The 25,821-nt window shown below is 41.2% G+C and overlaps 1 protein-coding gene across 3 annotated transcripts in view; it reads left to right on the top strand.

Annotated features, from left to right (window-relative positions):
- The window catches only part of CLIC5 (chloride intracellular channel 5), an 86,516-nt gene that overhangs the window by 5,511 nt on the left and 55,184 nt on the right, over window positions 1–25,821 (top strand). The window contains exon 1 of one of the 3 annotated variants that reach the window (XM_005512290.4): window positions 18,910–19,279. The exons of the other annotated variants lie outside the window; for them this stretch is intronic. Within the exon in view, the coding sequence (XP_005512347.1) occupies window positions 19,217–19,279 (63 nt within the window). The 5' untranslated portion in view covers window positions 18,910–19,216. Of the gene's footprint in view, window positions 1–18,909; window positions 19,280–25,821 lie in introns of those variants that run through there. 3 annotated transcript variants of the gene reach the window in all.

Below are 25,821 nucleotides of genomic sequence, written 5' to 3'. Positions count from 1 at the left end.
TTGAATTTAATGTACCTCAACTTGTGTCCATTGCCTCCTGTCCTTTCACTGGATATAAGTGCTCGTATTTAAGAACACTGTTTTAAGAAATATACCGGTTTTAACTTCTCTATACCTTATAACTTAATAGTTTAGCTGTTTCCGTTTGGATTATTACATCTTTTAGTAAAATTTCTTTAACTTAATAGCTGGGAAAGAAAGGACATTTCTGTTTTTTCCTGCAAGATACCTCCCACTCCTGTATTTCCAAGTCAGGAAGGTCTGAGGGCTCTAACTTGATGGCACAACCCAGTGCTTACTCCCTACTGACATAAGAAGTTCAGCTGAACTCTTATGAGTGACAAACAATGGTCTTAACAGGAACAGTGGGATTGATCAATTACATCACTGCAAAAAATCATGCTCCTTCCCATTGAGTTGGCTTTTCTGTTGATTTGCAGAATATATTGGTATCTGTTGAGAAAGTTTTGTTTAAAAATGTGTATTAATTGTCTAAAATACGAAGTTACAGGACATAGTTGTTTTTTAGTATGTATTATTCAAAAAGAGCAGAACCAAATCTTAATGCGACTGTGTGGATGCCCAGTTTTTAGTGCTTATGCTTGTGCTTCACTGAGCAGAACTGAACATTTTGTAGAAGCAGATTAAAAATGAGAATACCCAGTACAGATGAACATCTGTAGCTTTCAGTAGGAAGTCCTGTGGAGGGTTCAAATAAAGGGGTGGATTTTGACATTAATGAGATGATCAATTTCTCAAATTTTCAAACAGTTATTTCCTACTACACTCAATAGCCTACAGAATAAAACAACTGTGCTTGCAACTTTGAGGTGCTAGAAATTTGAAAGCCTAATTGGTTGTCTAAATATCATTTAGCAATGCAAGCCAGGTAGTCTTCTAGTTGACTCCAATACAGCACAAGGCTGGTGTTAAACCATATCCTCTCCAGCAAAGTTTGAAGGTAATAAGAAGAGTTCTGACTGGAGCCAGTTGGCAGGTATAACACTCTGTATGTACATAAAATTATAGTAATTTGTCTTGTATGACATTTTAGCTTTTAAAAATATTTTTAATAATAAATGTAATGAAAATAAGCAAATACTATTTTGGTCTTATGAATAAGCTTAGGAAAAGGTTAAATGATTGATAATCCACCTTTTAGATAGTGTTAACAGAGCAACCTGGGCAAGGAAAATATTCCAGATTTATTTTCAGGCTTCTCCAGTTATGGCAGATTTACAGACCAAGGTGCAACATGAGTTAACATGTGTATGGCAAGAAATGATTAATGGGGAGCCAATACCCTAAAGTGTTACTTTTTTTAGCATTTTAATTGAATGAATGGATGTTTTTCACTGCAAATAGTCTTACTTAAGGTAGCTTACAAGTGCAATTAAGTATAGAAATGCAAGTCTGGAATATCAAGTGATAAGATGTGTCCTCCTGCTCCCAGTCTTATCTAGACCATCCCTGACAGACACTTATTTGAGAACATTCAGCCATGCAGATTCAGCACATACACTAATTACACTGTGTCAGTGCTTAATCTTTGTCCTGAGTTAAATATTTTCCTTTATCAAAATTCTGTTTCTCTGAGTTATGCTATTTCCTTCAACCTGCCTTTAAGCCTGAGTCGTCATTTCTAAACTTTGAATGCTTTGGTGTGTTGTGGTTTGTTTTAGGGTGTTTTTGTTTGGTTGGTTTTCAGGGGGGAAGGGGTCTGTGTATGTGTGTCTGTGTGTGTGGGTTTTTTGTTTGTTTGTTTGTTTTACCTTTTCCAGGCTCTCTACATTTAATTGATATATTTCTTAAGCTTCAGTTTTCAGGTCCAGGTAGTGTATTTGGCAGTGCCAATAAAAATTACTGCAGAAAGTGCCCTCTTAATTCATCAGCTGTCGTGAAACCTTATCTGCTGTATTTTAGCATATTTGTGTATCCTTTGACATTTTGTTCAGGATTACAAAGTTCATCTTCTAGCCCTGTTATTTTCCCAATAGATACTTCTGTAATGGTCTCAACTGTTTATTACTCGCCTGTTTGCCACCAACTTTTGCATAGTTTGTGCCTCACATTTGACTTTGAGAGCATTAGGTTTGTCTTGGTGATGTGATCAGACTCCGATTACCCGTCACTGAAAATGGTTTGGTTTTGAAGACAGAGAGTTGCTCTGATATAAATCTGATGTGGAAGGTACTATCACCAATGCTTTTGCTCAACTAACTCAGAAAACAGAGATACACTTGTGATATCTCCATGCCATATTCTGCAGACACAACACGGCTTTATGGCTACTTCCTACACCCTCTCATGGATAAGAGACTGTTAATCTCTTAAATCTTAACATATAATCCTCATAGCTATGTAACCCTTATTTCTGAGGAGGAAAACTGTTGTTGGTCTCCTCATATCTTGATTTATGCTTATCTGAATGACTCTGTGCTTGTGTGAGCAGATTAGTGAATGGCAGTTGTGTCAGAGATAAGATCCAGTTCCTCGGCTGTCGGTCATGAACAGAACGTGTGCTCTAGCGGCAGGGCATAGCAGTTTGCTTAATCTTTTGGATACAAAGGGTAAAAGATCTTGCTCCTGACCTCTTGTTGATCCTGTACCTTGTCTGCCTCCAGAAAGGTCTGAGGGCTGAAGGAGCTGAATCTCTTTAGATTGAAGGAGACTGAGGGGCGACTTCATTAAAGTTTATAAATATGTAAAGGGTGAGTGTCAGGAGGATGGAGCCAGGCTCTTCTCGGTGACAACCAATGATAAGACAAGGGGCAATGACTATAAACTGGAACACAGGAGGTTCCATTTAAATTTGAGAAGAAACATCTTCTCAGTGAGGGTGACAGACACTGGAACAGGCTGCCCAGGGGGGTTGTGGAGTCTCCTACTCTGGAGACATTCAAACCCGCTTGGACACCTTCCTGTGTAACCTCATCTGGGTGTTCCTGCTCCGGCAGGGGGATTGGACTGGATGATTTTTCGAGGTCCCTTCCAATCCCTGACATTCTGTGGTTCTGTGAAGGTCCCTGCATCAATTTTCAGCTCCTGTGCCACCTTCAGCTCTTGGCTCCGGCAGCGGCTCTGCCTGGGTATAGCGCAGTAGCGTAGCAACAGCTTCAACACACAGACCTGTATTGTCTAGGAAATTGTTACTGCACCGTGATTGCACCAATAGCAAGTACAATGTAAACATGTAGGTCAGACCGGGAAACAATTAAAATAGGTTTTATTTACTCATTTCTTTTTCATATAATTTTCTTTTTGTGACTCCCTCTTTGATATTCTGAAAACAGGACTGCTGTCCCAGCCTGGTTTGTTCTTTTATTTTGAAACATCTTAGTTCCTTTTATTACATTTTAGGAAAGGAAAATGTTTGGATTTGTGGATTGATGACTTTTTTACTGTCCCTGACACTCTTATCCATGTAGCAGTAATGTCAGCTACTAAATGATATCTGTCTGATTTAGAGGGATTTGTATTGGTTTTCATTGTTTATGGCAGAAGTACTTAAAGAGCAGCTCTATTCAGACTGATGTTTTACAAACATAAAGTAATAGAGAGTATCTTCAAAGCAACTGGTAATGATATATGTAAATTATTTTGGAATTTGTGAGAGAAAAGCTGCTTTTCTGCTCTGTTTTCTTTAGATATCAAGGGTTAGATTTGGCTCATCTGATGTAAGGTGTATCTGAAGCTATTAACTCCATCTCTGCAGGGTGTCTAGGCTCCTTTTGCAACAAACAGCTCTCTGAAATAGCGCAAAGGGATGGTAATTCCCCTGGCCAAGTGTAGGCACCAGCTGTAGGGTGAGGTTGGTTGTTGTCCAGGCTCCGTTGGTTGTATTGAGTAGGGGCCAAATTCAGTTTTCCAACCACAGGCACCTGGTGCTGTCTTAGGTGCCTTCAGGTTTCCCTCCAGCTGCCTCTGCAGAAGGCCACGGGTCTCCCATAGATCCTTTCTCATATATTATATGTTTACTCACTTCCTCAGCTACCCCAGGGCCTCTCAAATGCTGCTGGATATCAAGGTTTAGGCACCTGAATCAAGCCGTAAACTTTCACTGCGAACAAGGGCATGGTCACCTGAAGTTAAACAAACTGAATGCCACCAGTGACAGTTTAAATACTAAGCCTGGGTTACTAGATTAGACTAGGAGCTAATTCCGATAATGGATATCTAGAAACAAACTCCAGATTGTTGTGGGATATTTTGTTTTTCTGTTGGTTGATGGTTTTTTGTGATTATTTTTTTTTCTTTCCTCTAGGCTCCTTCATTTTCCTTTTTCTTTCAATGTCCACACTCAGCAACAGTTGAAGTGAAAGAGTAAACAGACATTGCAATGTTGGACAGTTTGGCTGTTCACTGGACAGTCTAACCTAATCAAAATAAATAATCTGATCCATTTTAGCATCTTTCTCAGATTAGAGAACCAGCACTTTCTTTAACTCCAGTCAACTCATATCCTTTTCTTGACAGCAAACTCTATGTATATTTCTTTCAACTATATTTCTTTTGCAGTTACTTTTTAGTTTAGACTCCATAGTAGAAGAGAAAAACCAATGGAATTTACTAGGTTTGTATTCCCAGGTGCCAGTTCAAACACCACTTGAGATTTTTTAATTGTGAAAACCAAATTCACTTTGTTTCTTTGGGTCATAGGACCCTGTATTGGAAGGAAACTTTCCACTGTTCTGCAACTGGTCTATGAGATATATTTTTTGTGTTCTCTCACACAGTGTGGCTGAAAAGGAACACCTGAATATTTTTTCTGTATCAGCAGCAAGTTTCTAAATACTTAAAACTGCTTAATGGCAAGTGGGGAAAAAGAACAGGAGGTGGCATATAACTTTAAAATGAGTCATTGATTTGTTACCTGCAGGTGTCATTTTTATATTTAGACCTCTGGATGCTCTTTTTGTTATCAATTAAGGATAGAATTGTGGTTGACTTTTTACTGTTGGTACATCTCTGAGGGAAGAGCACTGAGTGAATAGAGTGCACTATCAGCAAGTTTGCTCATGACACTAAGCTGGGAGGAGTGGCTGACGCGCCAGAAGGCTGTGCTGCCATCCAGAGACCTGGACAGGATGGAGAGTTGGGCAGGGAAAAATTTAATGAAATATAACAAGGACAAATGTAGAGTCTTGCATCTGGGTAGGAACAACTCCAGGTTGCAGGGTAAGTTGGGGAATGACCTAATAGAGAGCAGTGTAGGGGAAAGGGACCTGGGTGTCCTGGTGGACAACAGGATGAGCATGAGCCAGCACTGTGCCCTTGTGGCCAGGAAGGCCAATGGTACCTGGGGTGGGTTAGAAGGGGGGTGGTCAGTAGGTCAGAGAGGTTCTCCTGCCCCTCTACTCTGCCCTGGTGAGACCACATCTGGAATATTGTGTCCAGTTGTGGCCCCTCAGTTCCAGAAGGACAGGGAACTGCTGGAGAGAGTCCAGCACAGGGCAACAAAGATGATGAAGGCAGTGGAGCATCTCCCGTGTGAGGAAAGGCTGAGGGAGCTGGGGCTCTTTAGCTTGGAGAAGAGGAGACTGAGGGGTGACCTCATTAATGTTTACAGATATATAAAGGGTGAGTGTTATGAGGATGCAGCCAGGCTCTTCTCAGTGACAACCAATGATAGGACAAGGGGTAATGGGTACAAACTGGAACACGGGAGGTTCCACTTAAATTTGAGAAGAAACTTCTTCTCAGTGAGGGTGACAGACACTGGAACAGGCTGCCCAGGGGGGTTGTGGAGTCTCCTACTCTGGAGACATTCAAACCCACCTGGACACCTTCCTGTGTAACCTCATCTGGGTGTTCCTGCTCCAGCAGGGGATTGGACTGGATGAGCTTTCGAGGTCCCTTCCAATCCCTGACATTCTGTGATTCTGTGTGATTCTGTGATCTCTGATAACGTTGTAAGGTGCTAATGACCTCCATGAAGTTATAGTGGTACAATTAGGAATGGATGAGAAGCGAATCATTAGTGTACAAGTCTGCTTTCAATACAGGCAAATAGTGTTTGAAACCAGGATTTTGATTTGCAAGTTAATTGATCTTTCTGTCGCAGCCTCCATGCAGTCACCTCAAGGCAGTGTACAAGTGTTAATGGTGTAAAACTTGAGAACACCTCTTCTGAGAGAAAAACGAGTCACAGAAAGATAGAGATCTTTGCACACTCACCAAGATGATTTTTTTGTTGTTGTTCCAGTTAATCTGTAAAAAAATCCATAGGGCTGGAGGTGACATTCTGGGTCCTGAAATAGAGTCCTTTTCTGTCACAGACAGCCTCACCATGTAATACATAATTCATAAACTGACCAAGGTCAATCTAAAAACTAAGTGGCCATAATGATTCCGTTTGGAAATCTGCTTCAGAATGTTACTGCTCTGGAGGTTTGACACCTTACTGAAATTTCCAAATGACATTTATTCATGTGTGGCTAATATAGCCTTGTTCTTGAGCCAGCATGATCCATTAGCGTTCATTCTTTCATTTAGTGCTTTTTAAAAATCAGTTTAGGTTTAGACATCCTCAGAGGTTTTTGGGATAAACCATCCAATCATTTTTGTCTCTATTTTTTCCAGTTGTTATAGTAATCCCCTTCTGTATGTCTTCTTTCCCCAAAGGTCCCTTTTTTAACAGCTGCATCCTGTCTCAGTTTGCTTCACTTTTATAGCCAGACTAAACAAGCAGCAAAAAAGCCTCTTTTAATAACCTCCTGGTTTAAGATATCTGTGATGGTTTAAGTAAACATGTCTCTCTATTTGAGGTGAAATGTCCTGACATAAACACATGTTAGAGTCAATCAGAAAAAGCTTCATTAATTTCTTGGTGCCTTTCTCAGGTTTTCACTTACCCTGACACCTGTTTTCCTTCCAGCAACCATAATGTTCTTCTATAATAACATCACTGTAAGGCTCCCTGGTCTGCCTGCAGAGCACCAGCAAGGCACAAATCCCACTGTCCCTTTGATGTTAAAAGTTCTGAATCTCAAGTTCAACAGCTCCAAAGGGCTTCTCTCTGGATCCTTAATTGACATTTAGATAGGGTTGTTCCCTTGTCTGTGTTACAGCTCTGGGAAATCAGCATCCGAAGCTCAACACTTTGTCCCTGTAGCCTGAGGACTGCTGGAGAAGCAAATGGAAGGAGTGGAAGTTTTGCATCTGAATATATATCTATTTAGTTTCTCTTCTGACCTCTGCTTACATGCATTCATACTATTTTTTCATTTATCTTAATAGGTGTCTGATTAAAAATCTGGCCAGCAGAAATATTTTATACTTACCTCACATTTATACTTGCAAGTCTTTTTCCTTTTTCCTTTTTCCTTTTTCCGCTCTCCTTCCCTTCCCCCCTTCCCCCCTTCCCCCCTTCCCCCCTTCCCCCCTTCCCCCCTTCCCCCCTTCCCCCCTTCCCCCCTTCCCTCCTTCCCTCCTTCCCCCCTTCCCTCCTTCCCTCCTTCCCCCCTTCCCTCCTTCCCCCCTTCCCTCCTTCCCCCCTTCCCTCCTTCCCCCCTTCCCTCCTTCCCCCCTTCCCTCCTTCCCCCCTTCCCTCCTTCCCCCCTTCCCTCCTTCCCCCCTTCCCTCCTTCCCTCCTTCCCTCCTTCCCCCCTTCCCTCCTTCCCCCCTTCCCCCCTTCCCCCCTTCCCTCCTTCCCCCCTTCCCTCCTTCCCCCCTTCCCCCCTTCCCCCCTTCCCCCCTTCCCCCCTTCCCCCCTTCCCCCCTTCCCCCCTTCCCCCCTTCCCCCCTTCCCCCCTTCCCTCCTTCCCTCCTTCCCTCCTTCCCTCCTTCCCTCCTTCCCTCCTTCCCTCCTTCCCTCCTTCCCCCCTTCCCCCCTTCCCCTTCCCCCCTTCCCCTTCCCCCCTTCCCCTTCCCCCCTTTCTTTCCCCCCTTTCTTTCCCCCCTTTCTTTCCCCCCTTTCCCCCATTAAAAATGAAGATTGCACTCATATCACAGTTGTTTAAAAAAAGAATTATCCAAGAGCTCAGTGCTGCAACATGCTAAACACTCTGCTCGCTATCCATAAGAAGTATAAACCACATGCCTCATGTTTTAGCATGTAAGAACTTTAATCACATTTTTCTAAATCATTTTAAATTAATAAAATTATGTTTTTACTAAACACGTGTTTCTAAATAGTTCAGTGCTTTGGGAAAAGGAAGAATAGAAAGGAGGATTCTTTTTTAAAAGTTCATGAACCTCTATAGTGTTTAAGTAAAGAAAGTTCAATGGACAGCACTAAAATGCCACAGAGAACATAGAAACATTTATGAACATAGAGAGCTTAGCTAATTTAAAATGTTATCATATAGAGGAATCATGGATAGCTTTAGATGTAAGGTATGAAATTATAAGAAACTAATAGCTAGATTTTAATTATCTAAATTATTTCATTATCTAATGTTTCAGTCTTTTTTGTCATTTTGGGGACTAAAGAATATTAAACTTGTCAGTTCAGATGAATATGACGAAGGGCTATAGGGCAAGTGTTTCTAATCAAGTGATTCAATGTGGATCCCAGTTAATATGCTCATTGCTCAGTGGGCCTTGGTGAAGTTTTGGTGCTATTACTAAAGAGGGGCACGCTCAGGCTGGAAACGTAAGCCATGCTGAAATTAATGAGTATTGTACTGATTTAGTGCAGACAGGTATTATTCAAGATACTTTGATGCATACTCTGTACGTGAAGTTTGAAGATTGTTTGGATTTGGTGATTCATCTGTGTAAAATTTATGAAATATGTTTTAATGATTGTCTGTCAGACAGAAAGCTTCTTGAACATTGGTCTCAGCTGCTTGCTTTTGTCTTTTGTTTCTGTGGATGAATAGAAGCTGAATATAGAGGAATAATTCTTATTTTGGCTAGAAATAGCAGCTCACAAACTTCAGAGACAAACTATTTGGAGTAACCCCCCCAGGACCCTATAGAGAATGTCTTAAGGAATTCGTCCAGTCTAAATTTCTAGGAGGCCAGTCATTAAGTAGATCAGTGGTGTGACTTGAGAGGAAATGGCCTCAAGTTGCTCCAGGGAACGTTCAGATTGGATATTGGGGAAATTTTGTTCACAGAAAGGGTTGTGAAGCATTGGAACAGGTTTCCCAGGGAAGTGGTGGAGCCACCATCTCTGGAGGGGTTTAGAAGACATGTAGATGACTTTCCTGGGGACATGGTTTAGTGCCAGAGTTAGGTTATGGTTGGACTCTGATCATGAGAGTCTCTTTCAACCCAAATGATTCTATGATTCTCTTCTAATGAATGGGGAACTCTGATCACCTGATAGATAAATCTGACCAGGTACTATCTGAGAAAGAGCAGCTTTCTCAGCTGGAGAAGTGATTCAGATTCTGTAACATGTAAAAGGTCCAATGCTATGAAAAGCAGCTGCTGGAGGCTGGGCAGGTGAGCCCAGGGCATCTAGCATGGCCCTGGAGATCTATATCTGAGCAGTCTAACCCCACCATCAATTTCTCAAAGCCTAAAGTTACTACAAGGTCATATTTCTGTGAAAAGATACTAAACAAATATACTGGACAAAGGTCCAGTATAAAAAATATGTTATACCCCATGTGGCCTGTTTTGAAGAGTCTTTCTTTCCTTTCTTTGGTGAGCACATGGATTTGTAAATGGAATCACAGAATCATAGAATGTCCCAAGGATCATTGAGTCCAACTTGATAACAATAATAATCACCATCACCATCATCAATAAGTAGGTTTTAGTTACACAGTGTGTAACTAACTGTGTGTTACACAGTGTGTACAAGGTGACATAAAAAAGAACACCTTTGAAAAACACCATGCGAATGTTTTATATGTGTATCATAGTGCAGGATAGCATATGTTATGAGTCACTTTAAATATATGTGTTTTCACCAAATGTAGCCAGGCTGCTTATCTGTTGAATCAGTAACTTCATCGTGCTCCTGTACTTTGATGTGCTGGTGTCTTGCTGAGTGTTAATGAGCACGACAGCAGAAGTTTTAGAGCAGCAAATTCCCGGTCGTTTGGCTCCTCCCTGTGAGATTGCAGAGAATGAAGTTTGGACTGAGGCAGAGTTTCTTGCAGCCATCGGGGGATGATTGGCCCCGGGCATCGTGGCTGATAACAGCTAAAAATAGCTGCGGTATAAAAACCCAGCGTGCAGCACGGCTGCCCTGGCATTGCCTCCTTGACTGTCGGCCAGGGAGGAGACCGTGTTCTCCGAGTCCCTGAAAATATGTGACCAGAGAACATTCTGCTGCTTATTTCACTTAACAAAGACACACACTGGGCTGTGTGACTCATGGTTCTACTATAAATATATATCTATATCTATCTATCTATCGATAGATAGATATAAGGCCAGATTTTCCAAGCAGGTTTTCCTTAATAGGTGGACCAGTCTTTGGAACTGTGCCTGCAGAATCTCTATATTTTTACATTCAAAAATGTTATGCTTGTCTGTATTCTCACATAATCACCTGTATGGGGAGCCCACTCTGGGTTGATAGAATTCTGAACACTTGGAAAAACAAACGTGTTTTTATTTGACAACGGTTTGACTAGGCGGGCTTTGAGGAGTTCAGGAGTCTATTCTTAGCCTGGCTGTTGGTTCTGGGGAAATCAGGTCATTTCCCTGCATTTCTGTTCCTTTTCAAGCTCTGCCTGTCTTCTGATTTAAACTGTAGACTTTTGGGGAATAGTGACTTCACTGGTTGATTGCATTGGAAGATAAAGCTTTGGAAGTCTGAAGGCAGATGGCTGTGTTGAAGAGCTCCCCTTTTAAAGTCTGGCAAAAGTTATATTGAACTGAAAACAGGGTGTAATCAGGGAAAGCATTAGGAAGTCTTGAAAACAGGTGGCAGTATCAGCCCTATCAATACTTATCTATTCCCTCATGTATTATATCCTGTTGCTCTGAGTCCTCATCTTTGATTTTATGAAACGTTTCACTATGTATTTCACTATGCATTTCCTTTTAGTTTAGCTATAGTATGTTTTTTTTCTGGTTTATAATAATATACTGCAAAGTTTCTAATATCCTGCAAGATTGACAGATGACCTGACTAACTTGCCTCCAGTTTTGATTTGTTATATTGAATTTTCTGAAAAGGTTGCTTATAACTGCTTAGCCATTCCCCCTTCCATAAGAACATTCAATTACATTTTACTTTATTAATTGAGACATCTCTTGTGGCAAATAGATAAATTCAAAGGATGTTGGTTTGGTCATTCTGTAGACTATAGTCTTCTTTTTCTGGTCAGGAGATCCAGCATGAGCAGTGGTTGAAGAAACTCACACACAATGGCTTCCACCTCGTCAAGACAGAGAGCTGAGAGGGCTCAATCCTCACAGCACACCTAACCTCACCCTTTGGAAATCTTCACCTTTCCTCTCTGAAAGTAAATTTTCTGTGTTAACGTGTAGCCAAGAGATACCATGAGTGTCTGTTATTGGTGCCATCCTCCGCAGGGTGATTTAGATTTCTCTCAGCATCATGAAATACTGTTATATATATTTATGAATTTGTCTGGCATTAACTCTCACTTGTTGCTTGGCTAGGAATGGGTAGAAATTTGTAATAATGAGTAAAGGGCTCCATATCTCTTTTCTAACTGAAAACCTAGACCATTTTGTAGAGTTGTGCTGTAGTTGTCACCCAGGTCAGAGCAGTGACACTGCAAAGCCAACTCTGGGCTTTGGCATTTTGATGATCTGTGAGGTTGCTTTCAGGTATTGCAGCCAGTGACCCAAGGGCCCACACCTTCCTCATGAGAGTGATACCTGCTACATGCTCTGTGAAAATTTTGTGATTTTGGGGAAAAGATGAAAAATTTTTGGAAAATCTTCCATTTAAGAGGAAAAAATCGTACATCTTTCTAGTTAAACTACCCACTATTCCCAATTCTGACAGACTTAAACAAGACCCCATCGCTATGCAGCCTGTGCTCAGATCTGAATTGCACTCTAAGATTTACTTTCAGGCTTAAGATGAGCTCTTCTTTAAATATTGCCAGCCCTTTCTTTCACGTAAGGATGAGGGACGTGGTCTCTGAAGTCCTAATAACCTGTGAAGGGTGGTCACCAGGGAAAATCTACTAACTTCAAAGTGTAGTTGCAGCAGAGAGGTTCACATCTGGGCTTACCTAACGTTGCTGCGATTCATCTTTGTTGCCTGCATCAAATCTGCAGTGAAAAAGGTCCTCAAGCAAAGAAAAACCAAAATGAGATATTGCTAAGTCAGCATCAGATGCTTCAAGATGTTGAACTCTTGGGTTTTTTTCCGTTCTTCCTTCAACCCGAACAACACACCATCCACTTAATAATGATAATAGCTTGGGTTATGCATTAAGGAAAGCGCCACTGCTCACTGGCAAACTTTGTGGAAACTTGATCCCAGAAGTAGCAAAAGGTGACATGAAAAATGGATGAGGGTGATTTTCTAAGGAGAATGGAAGAGTTGAGTGTGAGGCTCAAGGTCAGGCAGCTGAGTTGACCCAGGCGGGCAGCACCACTGCTCATGAGCTGGGCCATAACATATATTAAACTCTGCTGCCATAAAGAGAGAGGTAAAGATGTTAATCCTTGCTATTTTGTACGGAACAAGCGTGGGTTTATCAGGGAGCCCAAAGCCCGAGGCCCTTTTCTTAAGCCAAACAGTAGTTTGTACACCGCAAAGGATCCTGTAATCCACTGTCCAGATCCATGCACGTAACCTGCTGTGCAGGTACTTGATGGCTTCATCTGGCACAGCTAAGTGTCACTGATGCCCACATTTGAACCTATGGGAACTAGCCTGAGTCATGAGTAATTTCAAACTGGGTTGCTGAAAGCTTCATATTTTAGAAATAATGTGCATCAGAGTCTAAAAAGTAATTCCTGCTTTCAGCCAAATCGTTTGCTAAACAACAGGGTGAAACACAAATGTATTCAATGAAAGCAGCAGCAAGTGTGCGTCCTTTGGGCCCTATTTACTGGGGGGAATTGAAACCTAGCCTGAGATCTGCAGGAGTTGTACATGCCATTTGGAATGCTTTTTGTAAATAACAACTCATAAATTGGGATTGTAGTAGCATGTTGTGTGCTGGTCTTTTGCTTGGAGGGATTTAATCCTAGTTTGCTTCAAATCCTAATTAATTTAGATGCAATTTATGACAAGAAACATACCAAGAAATTAACAGAAATAATCTAAATAGGGGCTTGCACTGAGAACACTTGTAAATTAAGAAAGGGATATTCATTCCTTAGTCTGTTGCAGACTTGTAAGTAAAATCATGTAATTTTAGTTCTATGACAGCAGTGAGTCAACAACAACAGGTACATCACACTTACCTGGTGGTGTTTTTCTTCATAACACCTAAAAGTGTGGTGAATTTATTTTGAAAAGCAAGCCCTGAGGATATCTGCATTCCTCCTTTCATCATGTAGCCCACAGTTCAGGACAATCTGTAATTATCTCCATTGTATCCCCTACAATACCACTTTCCAGAGCAGTCTCAGTCCTGTTTGGAAGTATCTTTTGTTTTTAATTGAAATGACAGTTTTGGAATGATAGTAAAATAAAGAAATAAAGGAATAAACTGCTGCCCCCTAGAAACCTCTACTGAACGCAGCATTAGGAGATGATTTTGTACCTTTTAAGTGCCACTGCCCTCTGAATGGTTAGCTGTGACTGTCTCAATGTGAGAGCTGAGATAATTACAGAATGACAGAACAGTTGGGGTTGGAAGGGACCCCCCCAGTCCAACCCACCTGCTAAAGCAGGTTCACCAGAGCAGATCACACAGGAATGTGTCCTGTGGGTTTGAATGTCTCCAGAGAAGGAGACTCCACAGCCTCTCTGGGCAGCCTGTAACAGGGCTCTGGCACCTCAAAGGAATGAAGTTTCTCTTCGTGTTCAGATGGAACCTCCTGTGTTTCAATCTGTGCCTGTTGCCCCTCACCATATTGTTGGGCACCACTGAACAGAGTCTGGTCCATCCTCTTGACACCCACCTTGAGATATTTATAAACATTGATGAGATCCCCTCTCAGCTTCTCTTCTTCAGGATGAACAGACCCAGCCTTCTCAGTCTCAGAAAGATGCTCCAGACCCCTCACCATCTTTGTGGCTCTCTGCTGGACTCCCTCCAGTGAAAGGGAAGAAAGCATGGAAGGTCCGCTGAATTTGCTCCATAATGAAATCTTTATTTGCACTGAACAGCAGTGCGTTTTTCTCTTGAAGGTGGTAATGCTTATTAATGTTACAGCAAATTTGATACTGCACCCATGTGAAAAAATATATATTAAAATAATTTCATTATTTTAGACTAGAACTTAATTTGCAAAATTGTCTGAGCTGATTCTAGTGATCAACCATTCTGTTAAACAGCTGAGTTTCCTGCAGAGACCTTTAGAGCTAAAATAATGTGTTTTCGTAATGAGGTAAAGGAGACCTACTGTAGCTCATGGCTAAGATGGATTTATAATGTCTCAGGGGTGGATATAGAGTGGGCTATCTAAATTTTTCCAGGTAGTGGAATGCAAAGTGTTTGGCCTTGGTTTTGCCATCCCATTTCTTGGGTCATGCAGGCTGTACACCTGTTGTATCACTAGATGTCTTTTGTTCCATGCTCTTGAGTGTGGGACAATTTACAAGAAGGAACAAAATCACAGTTCCTCCATTAAACCAACATGTTTTGAGGCACTGTGCCTCACTGGGTTTGAGGGAAAACATCTGCTCACCCAGCCTTGGCATGATGTTAATGTGAAGAGCTTCATACATCCTTTCGTGTCTTGTCCATCTGGGGAAGGGAACATGCAGTCTGACCCCAAATATCTGAGACAAATCCCTTTTGATCTCTCTGATGATCAAACAAGAATTTGATAGTGATGCGTTGTAATTCAAAAGGAAATTAAAATTATTGGATTGATTCTTTGTATTTGTTAACTTCTTAAATAAGTAGCACGTCGAAGTGACTAGCATGCAATATAGACAGTTGTAAATTACCAGTAATTCAGAACTGTTCCTGGAAGATATATCTTCATAACCTCTCCAAACATGGTGATTTAATACCTGGTTGCTGCTTAGTTGGGTTTCTTTTAGGCAATTAAGCAGTTAAATAATTCCCAGGTAAAATTATAGCCCTAGATGTCACTTAATGAAGTTGCACCAAAATTTTACTTCTTTTCATCCATAATGGAAGTTTATTCACGACATAACAAATGTTACCTGTGTTATGTAAAACTTATAATATCCTGCTCTCACAGCACCAAGTGAGCACCAGGGGCTAGATGTGCCCCGTGCCCTGATCCTTCTCAGTAGTGAGCGGTCTGCTGGAGAACTCCATGGTGGAATTACATTCTGGATGCTTGGCCTCTGATTCACCCCCTCGGGACAAATCTTTGCTGGAAGTGGAGCTTGGATCAGGGCTGTGAAAGCTGATAGTGCCTCAGAGTTCACCTACAATAGAGGTCTTATGTGGAGACGTGGCAGTTTCTTTTCTGAAGCTGTCTTCCTTTATTAATGGGATGACGTGCTCATATTCATTTATATAACTCATAAACCTCCAACTATAATGACTTGGCTTATGAGGAGTTCATAATTCAGTGTCTAATGTTCTTGTACGTAACTCAAAGCCTCTGCTATGTCTGACTTTGAGAAAATGATAGGCCAAAGTAAGCGACTCATTCTTTGCAGTGAAATGAGAGTGCACTAATTATTTATCAGTATCTTGCCCTTAATTTGACTGAAGAAAGACCTGATTTCATAACACAGGACAGAGCCGTGTAGACAATAATAACCACTATAGTCAAAAAGGTTCCACCCAGATGTAAGTGATAAGTCAGTTTTATATGAAAGCAAAGCAATAAATACATGAATAGATTCCAGAAGTAGTACATATATATATATATTTCCTTCTACTCACTGCCTCCTACAATGTTTATCTTAAAACAAGCTTTCAGAATTGATTTTAAAAACCACAGCATTTATATGAATGAGGACTGTTTTCCATGGTCTCTTCTAGGAGTTCCATAGGGAGATTTGGGAATATCAGACATTTTTCTTTTGAGATGGGCTGGGTTATTCTCTCTGTGGATACCTACAAGCACAGCTGGAATACCAGATGTGTGGCATTCTCATTACAGCCTTGGAGCACCTCATATCAAGTGCTGGGTGAGGGGATGGGTGCAGGGTGGTGCCTCATGGGTGAAGGGGACAGGGAAGGGACCTTCCAGGGGCATTTCTGCCCAGAAGCACCTTGAACCAGATGAGCCCTGGCCCATTCCTCCCATAACGTATAGCTGGCTCAAGACAGAAATAGCTTCATGTCATCGTAACTCCCTTTCTCTGTATTGCAGAGTTTTCTTCTGCTTTGCTGAGCCTTGGCACAATAATCTTTGTCTTGCAAACTAGTTGTAATACACCACTAAACCTGGACAGTGATTGGGAAGGAATGATTTAAATGTTTTGGTGCATTGAATCTGCCACATCTGGAGTTTAACTTTCAGAAGAGCAAAGCACACACAACTTCTGCAGTGGGAGATGACACGTGTAGAAATCAGACACTAAAGCCACAGATTTCTATTATTTAATAATTACGACAGGATTTGTTCAACACTTATGATGTCTTTATCTGAGTTTGTTACCCTGTGTTCCCTTTATTACCAGTGGAAAAAAGTAGACACTTTTAGGGCACATTTTTTCATTCTAAAATAGACATGTAAATAGGTCACATGCATCACATCTAGTAAGTTCCAATATCTTGAATGCTGATTTTATTTAACATTTTAGTTTCACATTAGCAGGATTGCCTCCATACTGTTATCATAGCTGGCAGTATTTTCTTCTTCTAGAGCTGGTATTTATACTTCTGTGATATAAATTGTTCAAAGTTCTTGTCTATGTCAAAACAGTGTTTTCAATGAGTCTGGAGGTACCGGTAACCTCAGTCAAGGTGACCTACTTCCCCATGTTTCCAGGAGCCCTCATTAGAGAAATCATGTCATCACATGAGGTGCTAAAGCAAAACAATTTCTCATCAAAAACAAAAGCTTCTAACCATATAGTTGATAATATATTATTTAGGGATGCATTTTAGAGATACGGTGACTACACTTGCATTTTTGGCAGACTTTTATAACTGTAATACATAATTACAACACAGTGATTCTTTTTTGCCACATGTAAGTACACTTAACCCCTTGGAATTTTGCCGGTAGGCCTAAGAATAATTATCCTATAAATGTTTGGTAATTAATGTGCCTAGTCCAAAAATTACATGTAAAAATTTGAAATCAAAGGAGTAATAACACTTAATTCTCTTATAGTTAACCTTCCAGTTATTTGAATGAGTGCTAATTAGATCTAAAAACCATAAGCAGACTTTAACACTAATTATAATGTTGATTATGTTGTAATTACGGTTACAACAGCGTAATGAGATTCACTTGTTAACCATTACAGTGCTTCATGGAGTGCACATGAAGCAGCTGTTGTGGGAAATTCCTGTCAAGCTCACCCAAAAGCCTGGGAGATGTTCACTGCTACTACCCTGGACCTGGGTCGAGTGCCCAGGGGTCATGGGTAGGAGTCAAAACATGGTCATGAAACTACACAGTTAAGGGCATTTTCAGGAAAGACAGGTGTTTGATCATGTCAAAAACATACCCAAAAGTCCCCTCTGTGTCACAGAATCATTTTGATTGGAAGAGATCCTCAAGATCATCCAATCCAACCATTAACCTAAATCAGGAACTAAACCATGTCCCTGAGAACCTCATCTATTTGTCTTTTAAACCCCTCCAGGGATGGTGACTCCACCGCTTCCCTGGGCAGCCTGTTCCAGTGCCTGACAACCCTTTCTGTGAAGAAATTTTTCCTAATCCCCAATCTAAACCTCCCCTGGTGCAACTTGAGGCCATTTCCTCTTGTTCTATCACTTGTTACTCGGGAGAAGAGACCAACACTCTCCATGCTACAACCTCCTTTTGGGTAGTTGTAGAGAGTGAGAAGCCTACAAGCCGGAGCTGTGGGGGTGCCCAAACATGAGCAGGAGGTGCAGGGACCAGGACATGAAGGTAGCCAGTTCCTGCAGGTAGTGATGGCCATGAGGAGAAAGTCCCACCCAACTCCTTTGCCTTTGTCTGCTCTCCCACCTGTACCAGCACTCCCTTCCTCCTCACCTCTTAGCTGTGTCAGGTCTTTCTGTCTTCTGCCACCTCTGAGGGCTCTGGTGACCTCTGAGTCACATAAGGAATGCAGGGCGAAGAAGGGAGTATTGATGATGAGAGTATGTCAACAGCAAGCTGAGGACCATAAAAGTTTCCTTCCACACTCCACCCCAGCGTATCATCACTCTCCTGTCCCCCCTCTACAACCAGCACTCTGAGGGACACACTGAGAAATAGTTACAGGACCCAAATATTTTAGGAAAATAAAAGTCAGGCCCCTGAATCAATTAGTTCTCCCATGGAACCCCATTCCCATTCCTCTGCTCCTGAACTCTACATGGTGGCACCATGGGTGCTTTTCTCACCTAAAAGTATTAAGTTTTGCCTTCTGTACCATTTTGTACCACACGCGGGGGTTTTCACCAAGGCAGAGCTCGGCTTTTCTGCACACTCCTTGCGCAGCCAATGCACAGGATGAAGAAATGAGGCTCTTTTCCCCTCACCATTCTTAGCAATAACAATATCAGGATTTTGAACAGTTAGAAGCAGGGTGCACACCCTTCAGAAAAGAAGGAACAAACCATCACTGTTGCTTAAAGCAATAAAACCAGCTGTAGAATAAGGGAGGGAGCAAACAGAAACACTGAAAACGGGGAAGAGCAGAACTATTTGCTCAGAGCCTGATCCTGCCGTAGGTACCAGCAGCTTTGTCTCCTCCCCTGTGAGTTAACCCCACCCTCTTGTTTTATGCTCTGGGCTATTTTGGGCAGGCGGTGAGAACGGCAGCTCTGACAGATGAGGATACGGTACCAGAGCACGGCTGCACTTGTTGCTCTGAAGAGCTACACAGCCGTAACAGGGACTACTTCTCTGCTGCCTGCTTTTTTTAAAAAAAACCCTATTATTATTTTTTTTTATTAAGCTGCAAACTTGTTTTCTCTGCTAGTATCAAGCTTTAGCATTAAGAACAATGTTTTAAAAGCTTTGCGAGAGCTGTTCAGAAGGGAAACCTGCCCACCGTGCAGTTCAAGCCTCATTTTTTGCCACTTAAAAGTCGGAGATCGTCTGGTGGCTTTGGGGGTGAAAAATGACAGACTCTGTTCCCGTGAACGGGGAGGGAAAGGACCCTGAAATCGAGCTCTTTGTGAAGGTAAGTGGCGCTGTGAACCGGACCCTGGCGTGCCTCTGGGATCGGCTCGGCTTCTACTGAATAATCAAACTTTAATTTTCTTTAATTTGACAGCCCGTTATCTCTTGCACACACATTCACTCTGCTTTCTTCTTCATGACATTAGGATTAGATAACATCACAGAGGGAGTCGCAGAGTTCCTGTATTTTATTGTTATTTCTCTCCTTGTGAGTTTATCCTTTTATTCTTAGCCTGCTACCTGCAATGTGCTGTGTCCTAACTTCAGACTGCCAGCTTTTTAAATAACTTCCTTCTTCATTTTTGGGAAGAAAGCATGAAGAGCTGAGGGGTACCATGGCGTGGTACCTTGGCAGAGGCTATCAGGTCTTAAATGCTTACAGAATATAAAACAAAAAGGATTGAGATAAACTGGCAGTCTTCTGATTATTTCCTGCAATACTTTTTTTTTTCTCTATAAAAAGTGAAAGCTGAATTAGTTTTTACTCTCCATTTCTTCAGCCCGAAGCTCATTCTGCTTTAATACAAGAGTAGCTGAGAACAGAAACTGATTTAATGAGATGTAGAAAAATAAGTATACCTGCTATAGGTAGGATCTCAGAATGTTTCTAATTGGGTTCCTATGAAAATCTTACCATTAAAGTCAGTGGCATGGTTCAAACCACTTATACATATAACCTTATTAATAGCAAACTTCATGCAAACTGTGTCCCAGTGAAGAGCTCAGATTTTTTTGATGTTCAGAGCATGTTTCAAAGCCTCTGTGTACATCGAGGCTGAAATCCACTAATGCAGGTGTTTGGTCTCTCTGAGCCTAAACCATCCCTGTAAATCAATAGGATTATTATTAATATGCAGGATTTACATCAGGCCCTTTGCGAACAGAGGACAGAACTATTGGGAAAGCAAATTCCAGCCCCTCCCTTCTGTCAAGTTGAGGGTGTATAATTGCTTTGTACTCCCTGATGGGTATTTTGGGCTGTAAGTTGAAATGTCAGCCACATCCACGGTGTGTACACATGGTCTCTTCACGCATCTCCCAAAACCTGTCAGTTCAGGTTCAGCCTTTCTGACCAAGCCAGCACCAAGGCTTTTTTCCCAACAAACTGATTTTACAAGAATTCCTGGTTCATAACTGCCCCATAGTGCTTAATGTATTAAAAAGGGACCTGCATGGGTCTAGACGTCCTGATAACTTTCCTCTACAAGTTGTTTCTACAAAAGTGAGTTTAATGAAGATGTTTGTGGGCTAAAATATAGGTTAGTGGGATATTTTTGGTGCTCTGTTATTACGAACGTATTCTGGAATGCAGCCTTTAACTACTGATACGTTATAGTGCCCACACAATTTTATGGAGGCCGATAGGGATGTTTGTGATATACAGTTCTTTGACAGTATCAGCTGTTAAAGTGAAGGTCATTGCCTAGATTCATTGTGTGAAGTTCTGGATGCTGAAGTTACTGGAAAAAATTTGCACTGCATTCAACTGAGCTGTGCCATCACCTCAAGATTTATAACTCCAGGAAGGACATTTTTAGTAATGTGAATTCCTGCATAATGCATGTTACAGAATTGCGTAGAGTCTCTCACATAAAACTCATAATTTGCAGAGCTGGAGCAAAGGAATTAATTGGTATCTTCCTTTCCATTTAGGTTGATAAATCACAATTCTTGATGTTTTGGAAACGTGCCATTACTGTAATTAAACGTCTAAAAATTTGTATAGTAAAGCATGTAACCAGAATATTAATTTATACAGATCAGGAGTTGAAAATAAGAAAGAGAAGAACATCCTAACAAGAGGCGAGCCAAAAGTTGAAAAATAGGGGCCTATGAAAGAAATATGAAGAGGTGAAAACTTTGCTGGAGCATTTAATTTAAAAGAATAGTATATTAGTAAGAGGAGATACATAGGAAAGCAGATGCAGGTGAGAGTCTGCAGAGGAAAAGGCACTTGCTCTGTTTTAAGACTGGAAAGAAGTACAGAAAGGTGGCAACTTCTAGCTGAGTATGATGTGCTGGGGCAAGTGGCCAATCTATATATACTGGACCACACTTGAGGCAAGTTCTAATAACAGGTACATTGGGAACAATCAGCATTGCATCATTTGATTTTGGTGGAGCTAGTACTTCACTCAAGGAAAAGAGTTCTGCCCTGCGTTGTTGAATGAACACACAGCCAGAAAATGCAGAGACCAGTGAGAAAAATATAGGACAGTAGATGTGGCCTGAAGAAAACTGTGTCTTCCACAAGCACAAATAAACCAGAAAGGGCTGTTTTCCACCAGCCATAGAGTCTCTAATAAAAGCGGTTTCTGTCTCAGGTTAAAAAAAGAAAGGTGTTACACAATTGCTCTATTTCCCTTTTTCTATTTACCAACCAGGAGAGAAGGAGCCTTAGAAAGACAAGGAAAGGGATGGCTGTAAAGAAAAGAGCTGTGCTGTAACCTAATGCAGGTTCGCTCTCTCCTGCCAGGACAGCAGAGACGGGTTGCCCGGTTATCACATCTATTTGTTGTCATCCCCACTCATTTTACTCTTTTTCTATCCGTGCCCTAACCTGGATCTGTGAGTTCTTTTGGTGAATGTGTGTTTGTTCTTGCAAGATACTTATTTGAGTTTAACCCCCCAGGTAAAATGTGGGGTGGGACACCAGCAGACTGATGGTGGGATCGGGCAGAGCTGAGGAGCCGTGAGGTCCACCTGTGTAAGCCTTTTATGAACACTGAAACTCTGCAGCAGCGTTTCCTTCTCTAAACTTGACAAGGATTTGGAGGAACCTGTCAGAAAAACAAAAGAGAAATAAAAGCTGGATATGTGGTAGCACAAGACGCTGGCAGCAGCAGCTTTGGGAAAATGAGCATCGGAGGGTCGCGTTTGCTCTGTGTTTAACCCAGCTGGTTGTAACTGTGGTTAATTTTAATTCTTTGTGTACTGGAGAAGCAAAGTGCTTCTGGATAAATGACACCCTGATGGAAGGTATATTTAACTTCTTTTTTCTGGCGGTCTTGCACCTGTATACTTGAACATAATAACTAAACTGAAATGGTGCTCTTTTTATGTACAGACTACTAAAATCTATACTGGAGGATCACAGAACTCTTATGGCTTCTTTCTGTTTTCAGGGGAAACAGGTGTTGGGATGTACATCCCTTGGGTTTCAGAATTAGAGTGATGCCTGATATCCAGAAACTTAATATGAAGGGCAATACATTGTATACTTATAAAACAAGCAAAACTTGAGAGTACAAGTCTCTATTTGCATTGATCAGCATGAGTGAAGTCTAGAAGGCAAAAAAATCACACAAATGGCCCAAAGAACATTTGATTTTAAAAAAACCTTCCTGCTTTAGAAATACTCTGTAACAAGTGTTAATCCATGTTGCTGACAATCAAAAGATGGTAGTATCATCATGGTAGTAGGAGAATAAATAGTAAGTTGACAGGCAGTTATTTCTGCAAGGAGTCATTGTGGTATCGAGTGATTGATATTCTGGATATGTTCATCAGCTCAGATGTGCAAGAGGTTTTTGCTTATAATGTGTGAGGCTTTACTTCACAAAGTGTTCAACTGCAGTCACACCAAACACCCACCCAGAGAAAACATGAAGGTGCTTTCAAATATAAGAAGCAAGAGAGACCTTTCAAAGGCCTTGAGCTTCCACACTCACTGACTCAGGCATCCCTAGAGGTGTTTAAGAGAAGTGTAGATGAGGGGGTTTAGGGACATGGTTTAGTGCCAGTGTTGGGTTAACACTTGGATTAGATGATATTGAGGGTCTTTTACAACCAAAATGATTCTGTGATCCTACACGTTGACCATATTTCCGCCTCAATAAAGGTATAAAGTCATAAAATGCCGCAAAAGCTCTCAGCCTGTTCCTCCCATTATGAGCTGAGTGTTGTGCATGACCGGGCACAGGGACAGTGTGTTTGCAGCATCTCGGGGGTACAGTACCAGCCAAGGTCAGGTGCAAGAACCAACAGCATCAAAGGATTTGCAGGGTGCCTGGCAGTCATTTCTCATTAGAGGATTGTCACAAAGAGAAGAGTTCAGTCCTCCTGGTACACTTGTGGAATTCTGGTGCAGTGAACAGGCCAGGAACCTCCTGTGAGCCCTTCGCCATCTCCAATGGTTTCATTTTGGGGAGTTTTAGTGGTCTGTTAGGAGTATGTTTGGTACTAGTCTTACTGTCCCTGCAGAAATCAGTCAGTGGGACAGCCTGGCTGTCCATGACAGAGGAGTCCTAAGTCATCCTGTGGGTTTAGCGTGCTCCATCAAAATCCCAGGAGCTGGTGCTCTCGGAAGGTCATAGCTTACGCTTCTCTCCTTTGGACAGAATTATCCCACAAATTGTTCCAGGGAGATGCAAGCTTTTTATGCACCCTGGGATTTATTTTTTTACAGTTGTCTCTGCCAAAGGGTGATTTCAAAGTAACCCTGGTTTGGATTTTGGTGGACTACTGCAGCGTAGCCTTAAAGGAAGGCATCAGTAAAAATGTTACTTGCTCCTAGTACAATCATTCCCTGCTATTAAGGCTTTTGTGGTCTTAAGGTTAGAAAGTCACTCTGATAAGAAAACTGATTTCAGTTTCAGAGTTTCACGGTTATCAAAACCAATAATGGCTTTATGAACTGGGAGAGAGAACTTGACAGGAACCTTTTAAGCCCATTATAACAATACAGGCTCTGTAATTTATTTGATTCATAGAATGCCCTTGAGAAGTATTTTATGATGAGTAGAAATCAACCAGATCTGGAAGATACAAAGTTCATTCCTGTTTCTCGAGAAGTGTAGGTATTTTTCTGGCTATTATGAATTCAGCCTTTGGGTTCCATACAGAATTACTCCTAAGTTCAGCGAAACTTTCTAGGTAAAGAGGAAATAATAAAGAGAGAAAAACACGAGGAAGAATAATGATACTGAAACATCTGGTTCAACCTGTCTGTTGGTCCAAAGACAATAACATTCTTTTGGTCCTCGGTTATGTGGTTGGCTAAGGTTTTCACATTTCCCCCTGGGGCCTGAACATGGCGGGCTATTCTGGATCCTTTAGGAGCTGTTGAGCGGATGATGGACACCACAGTTCATGTCTCTTCCAAACTTATTTTGATGAGACAGTGTACGATCAGCCGCCTTAAGCCTCCTCTTCTAGCATACCAGCATTGTGCGTTGGTATTAAGGTTACCAAATATACAAGGCTTACCAGTAGTCCAGACACCAACAGATATACTGGAAGGAGAATGGTTTTACTGGGTCTGTTTAAACATCTATAAGCGTGTTTCATAAGCTCCATGCAGGGGGACTCGGGTATTTCAGAGTAATTCTGGCTCAGTTCCTATCTTGTTTAGATCTTTCTGAATCAGGACTGACTGGGTTGAAACCCATAGAGTTTATAGAATCGTAGAATCATTTGGGTTGGAAGAGACCCTCAGGATCATTGAGTCCAACCATATATATATATATATATATATATATATACATGTATGTGTATATATATATATATATATGCATGTATATATGTGTATATATAAAATGGGCACAAGAAGAGAGTCAGGTCTCCTAAATTTGAATAACAAATTAACAGTAACTCCACTACAGACCCAGCTAAATTGGTGAAAATGCCGCTTGGATTGACATTTAACTCTCTGGTCTTTTTTACTAATAATTTTCAATAAAATAATAAAAAGAATAGTCAAGGGAAAATCATCCATCTTGGCAAGATCTAATTCTGCTGCAATCTTATATTGGTAAAAGGAAACAATTCAATAAATAAACAAATAGCTGCCTAGCAAATGTTTTAAAATTACAAGTTGCTTGGTTTCCCTTGTGATGAGGAAACACAATACTTTAAAGAAGCTTTAGCCTGAGTCATGCAACCCTGTATGTCTGTGTGTCTGTTTTCTCTCTGAGCATTTGCAGATTTTGTTTTGTGTCAAGACAAGTGCCTCATTGGTGGGAATATTAGAGACAGGCCGTGAATATTTTAAGCAGGCCAAATTTATAAAAGTACTTGGCAGGGAGATAATCACTACCCCTGCCACCTTGAGCCCAGTCTGAAATGCTTTTAGGGTTGCTTGGCAAACTGAATCTCAAGTTAAGGGAGGATTTTCAACTACGTCTCCTTCTGCCCAAGTTCATGACCTAATAATTAATTTATAGCTAAAGGCGAATAACACCTCCATCTGCCATGGAATGGTTTTTTTTCTCCTCATATAAATAGCTGTGACTACTTGTTTTTTTCTTGAACTTGATGGCATCAATATATATGTTAATTGTGACCAAACCATTTGATTAAAATGAAACGTATTCAAATGCTTTGTTGAATATGCATAGACTTTATTTCTTTAAATGCCTTTATACATTAAATCCATAATTTGAATCGATAAGGCTTCAGAAACATTCAGGATGGGTCACATCCAATATGGACTGGCTATAAAAGCCAGTCAGGTTTGTACTGCTGAGTTCTGTGGCAATAGACTTAGTCCAGCTTTAGTACATTTGAGATCTTGTTTAAACTCCACCTACTAACCCCTTCCTT

Source organism: Columba livia, chromosome 3 (assembly GCF_036013475.1).
Source record: "Columba livia isolate bColLiv1 breed racing homer chromosome 3, bColLiv1.pat.W.v2, whole genome shotgun sequence".
NCBI lineage: Eukaryota > Metazoa > Chordata > Aves > Columbiformes > Columbidae > Columba > Columba livia.
The sequence above is the reverse complement of the archived record's forward strand: the minus strand, read 5'-3'. Positions and strand labels throughout refer to the sequence as shown.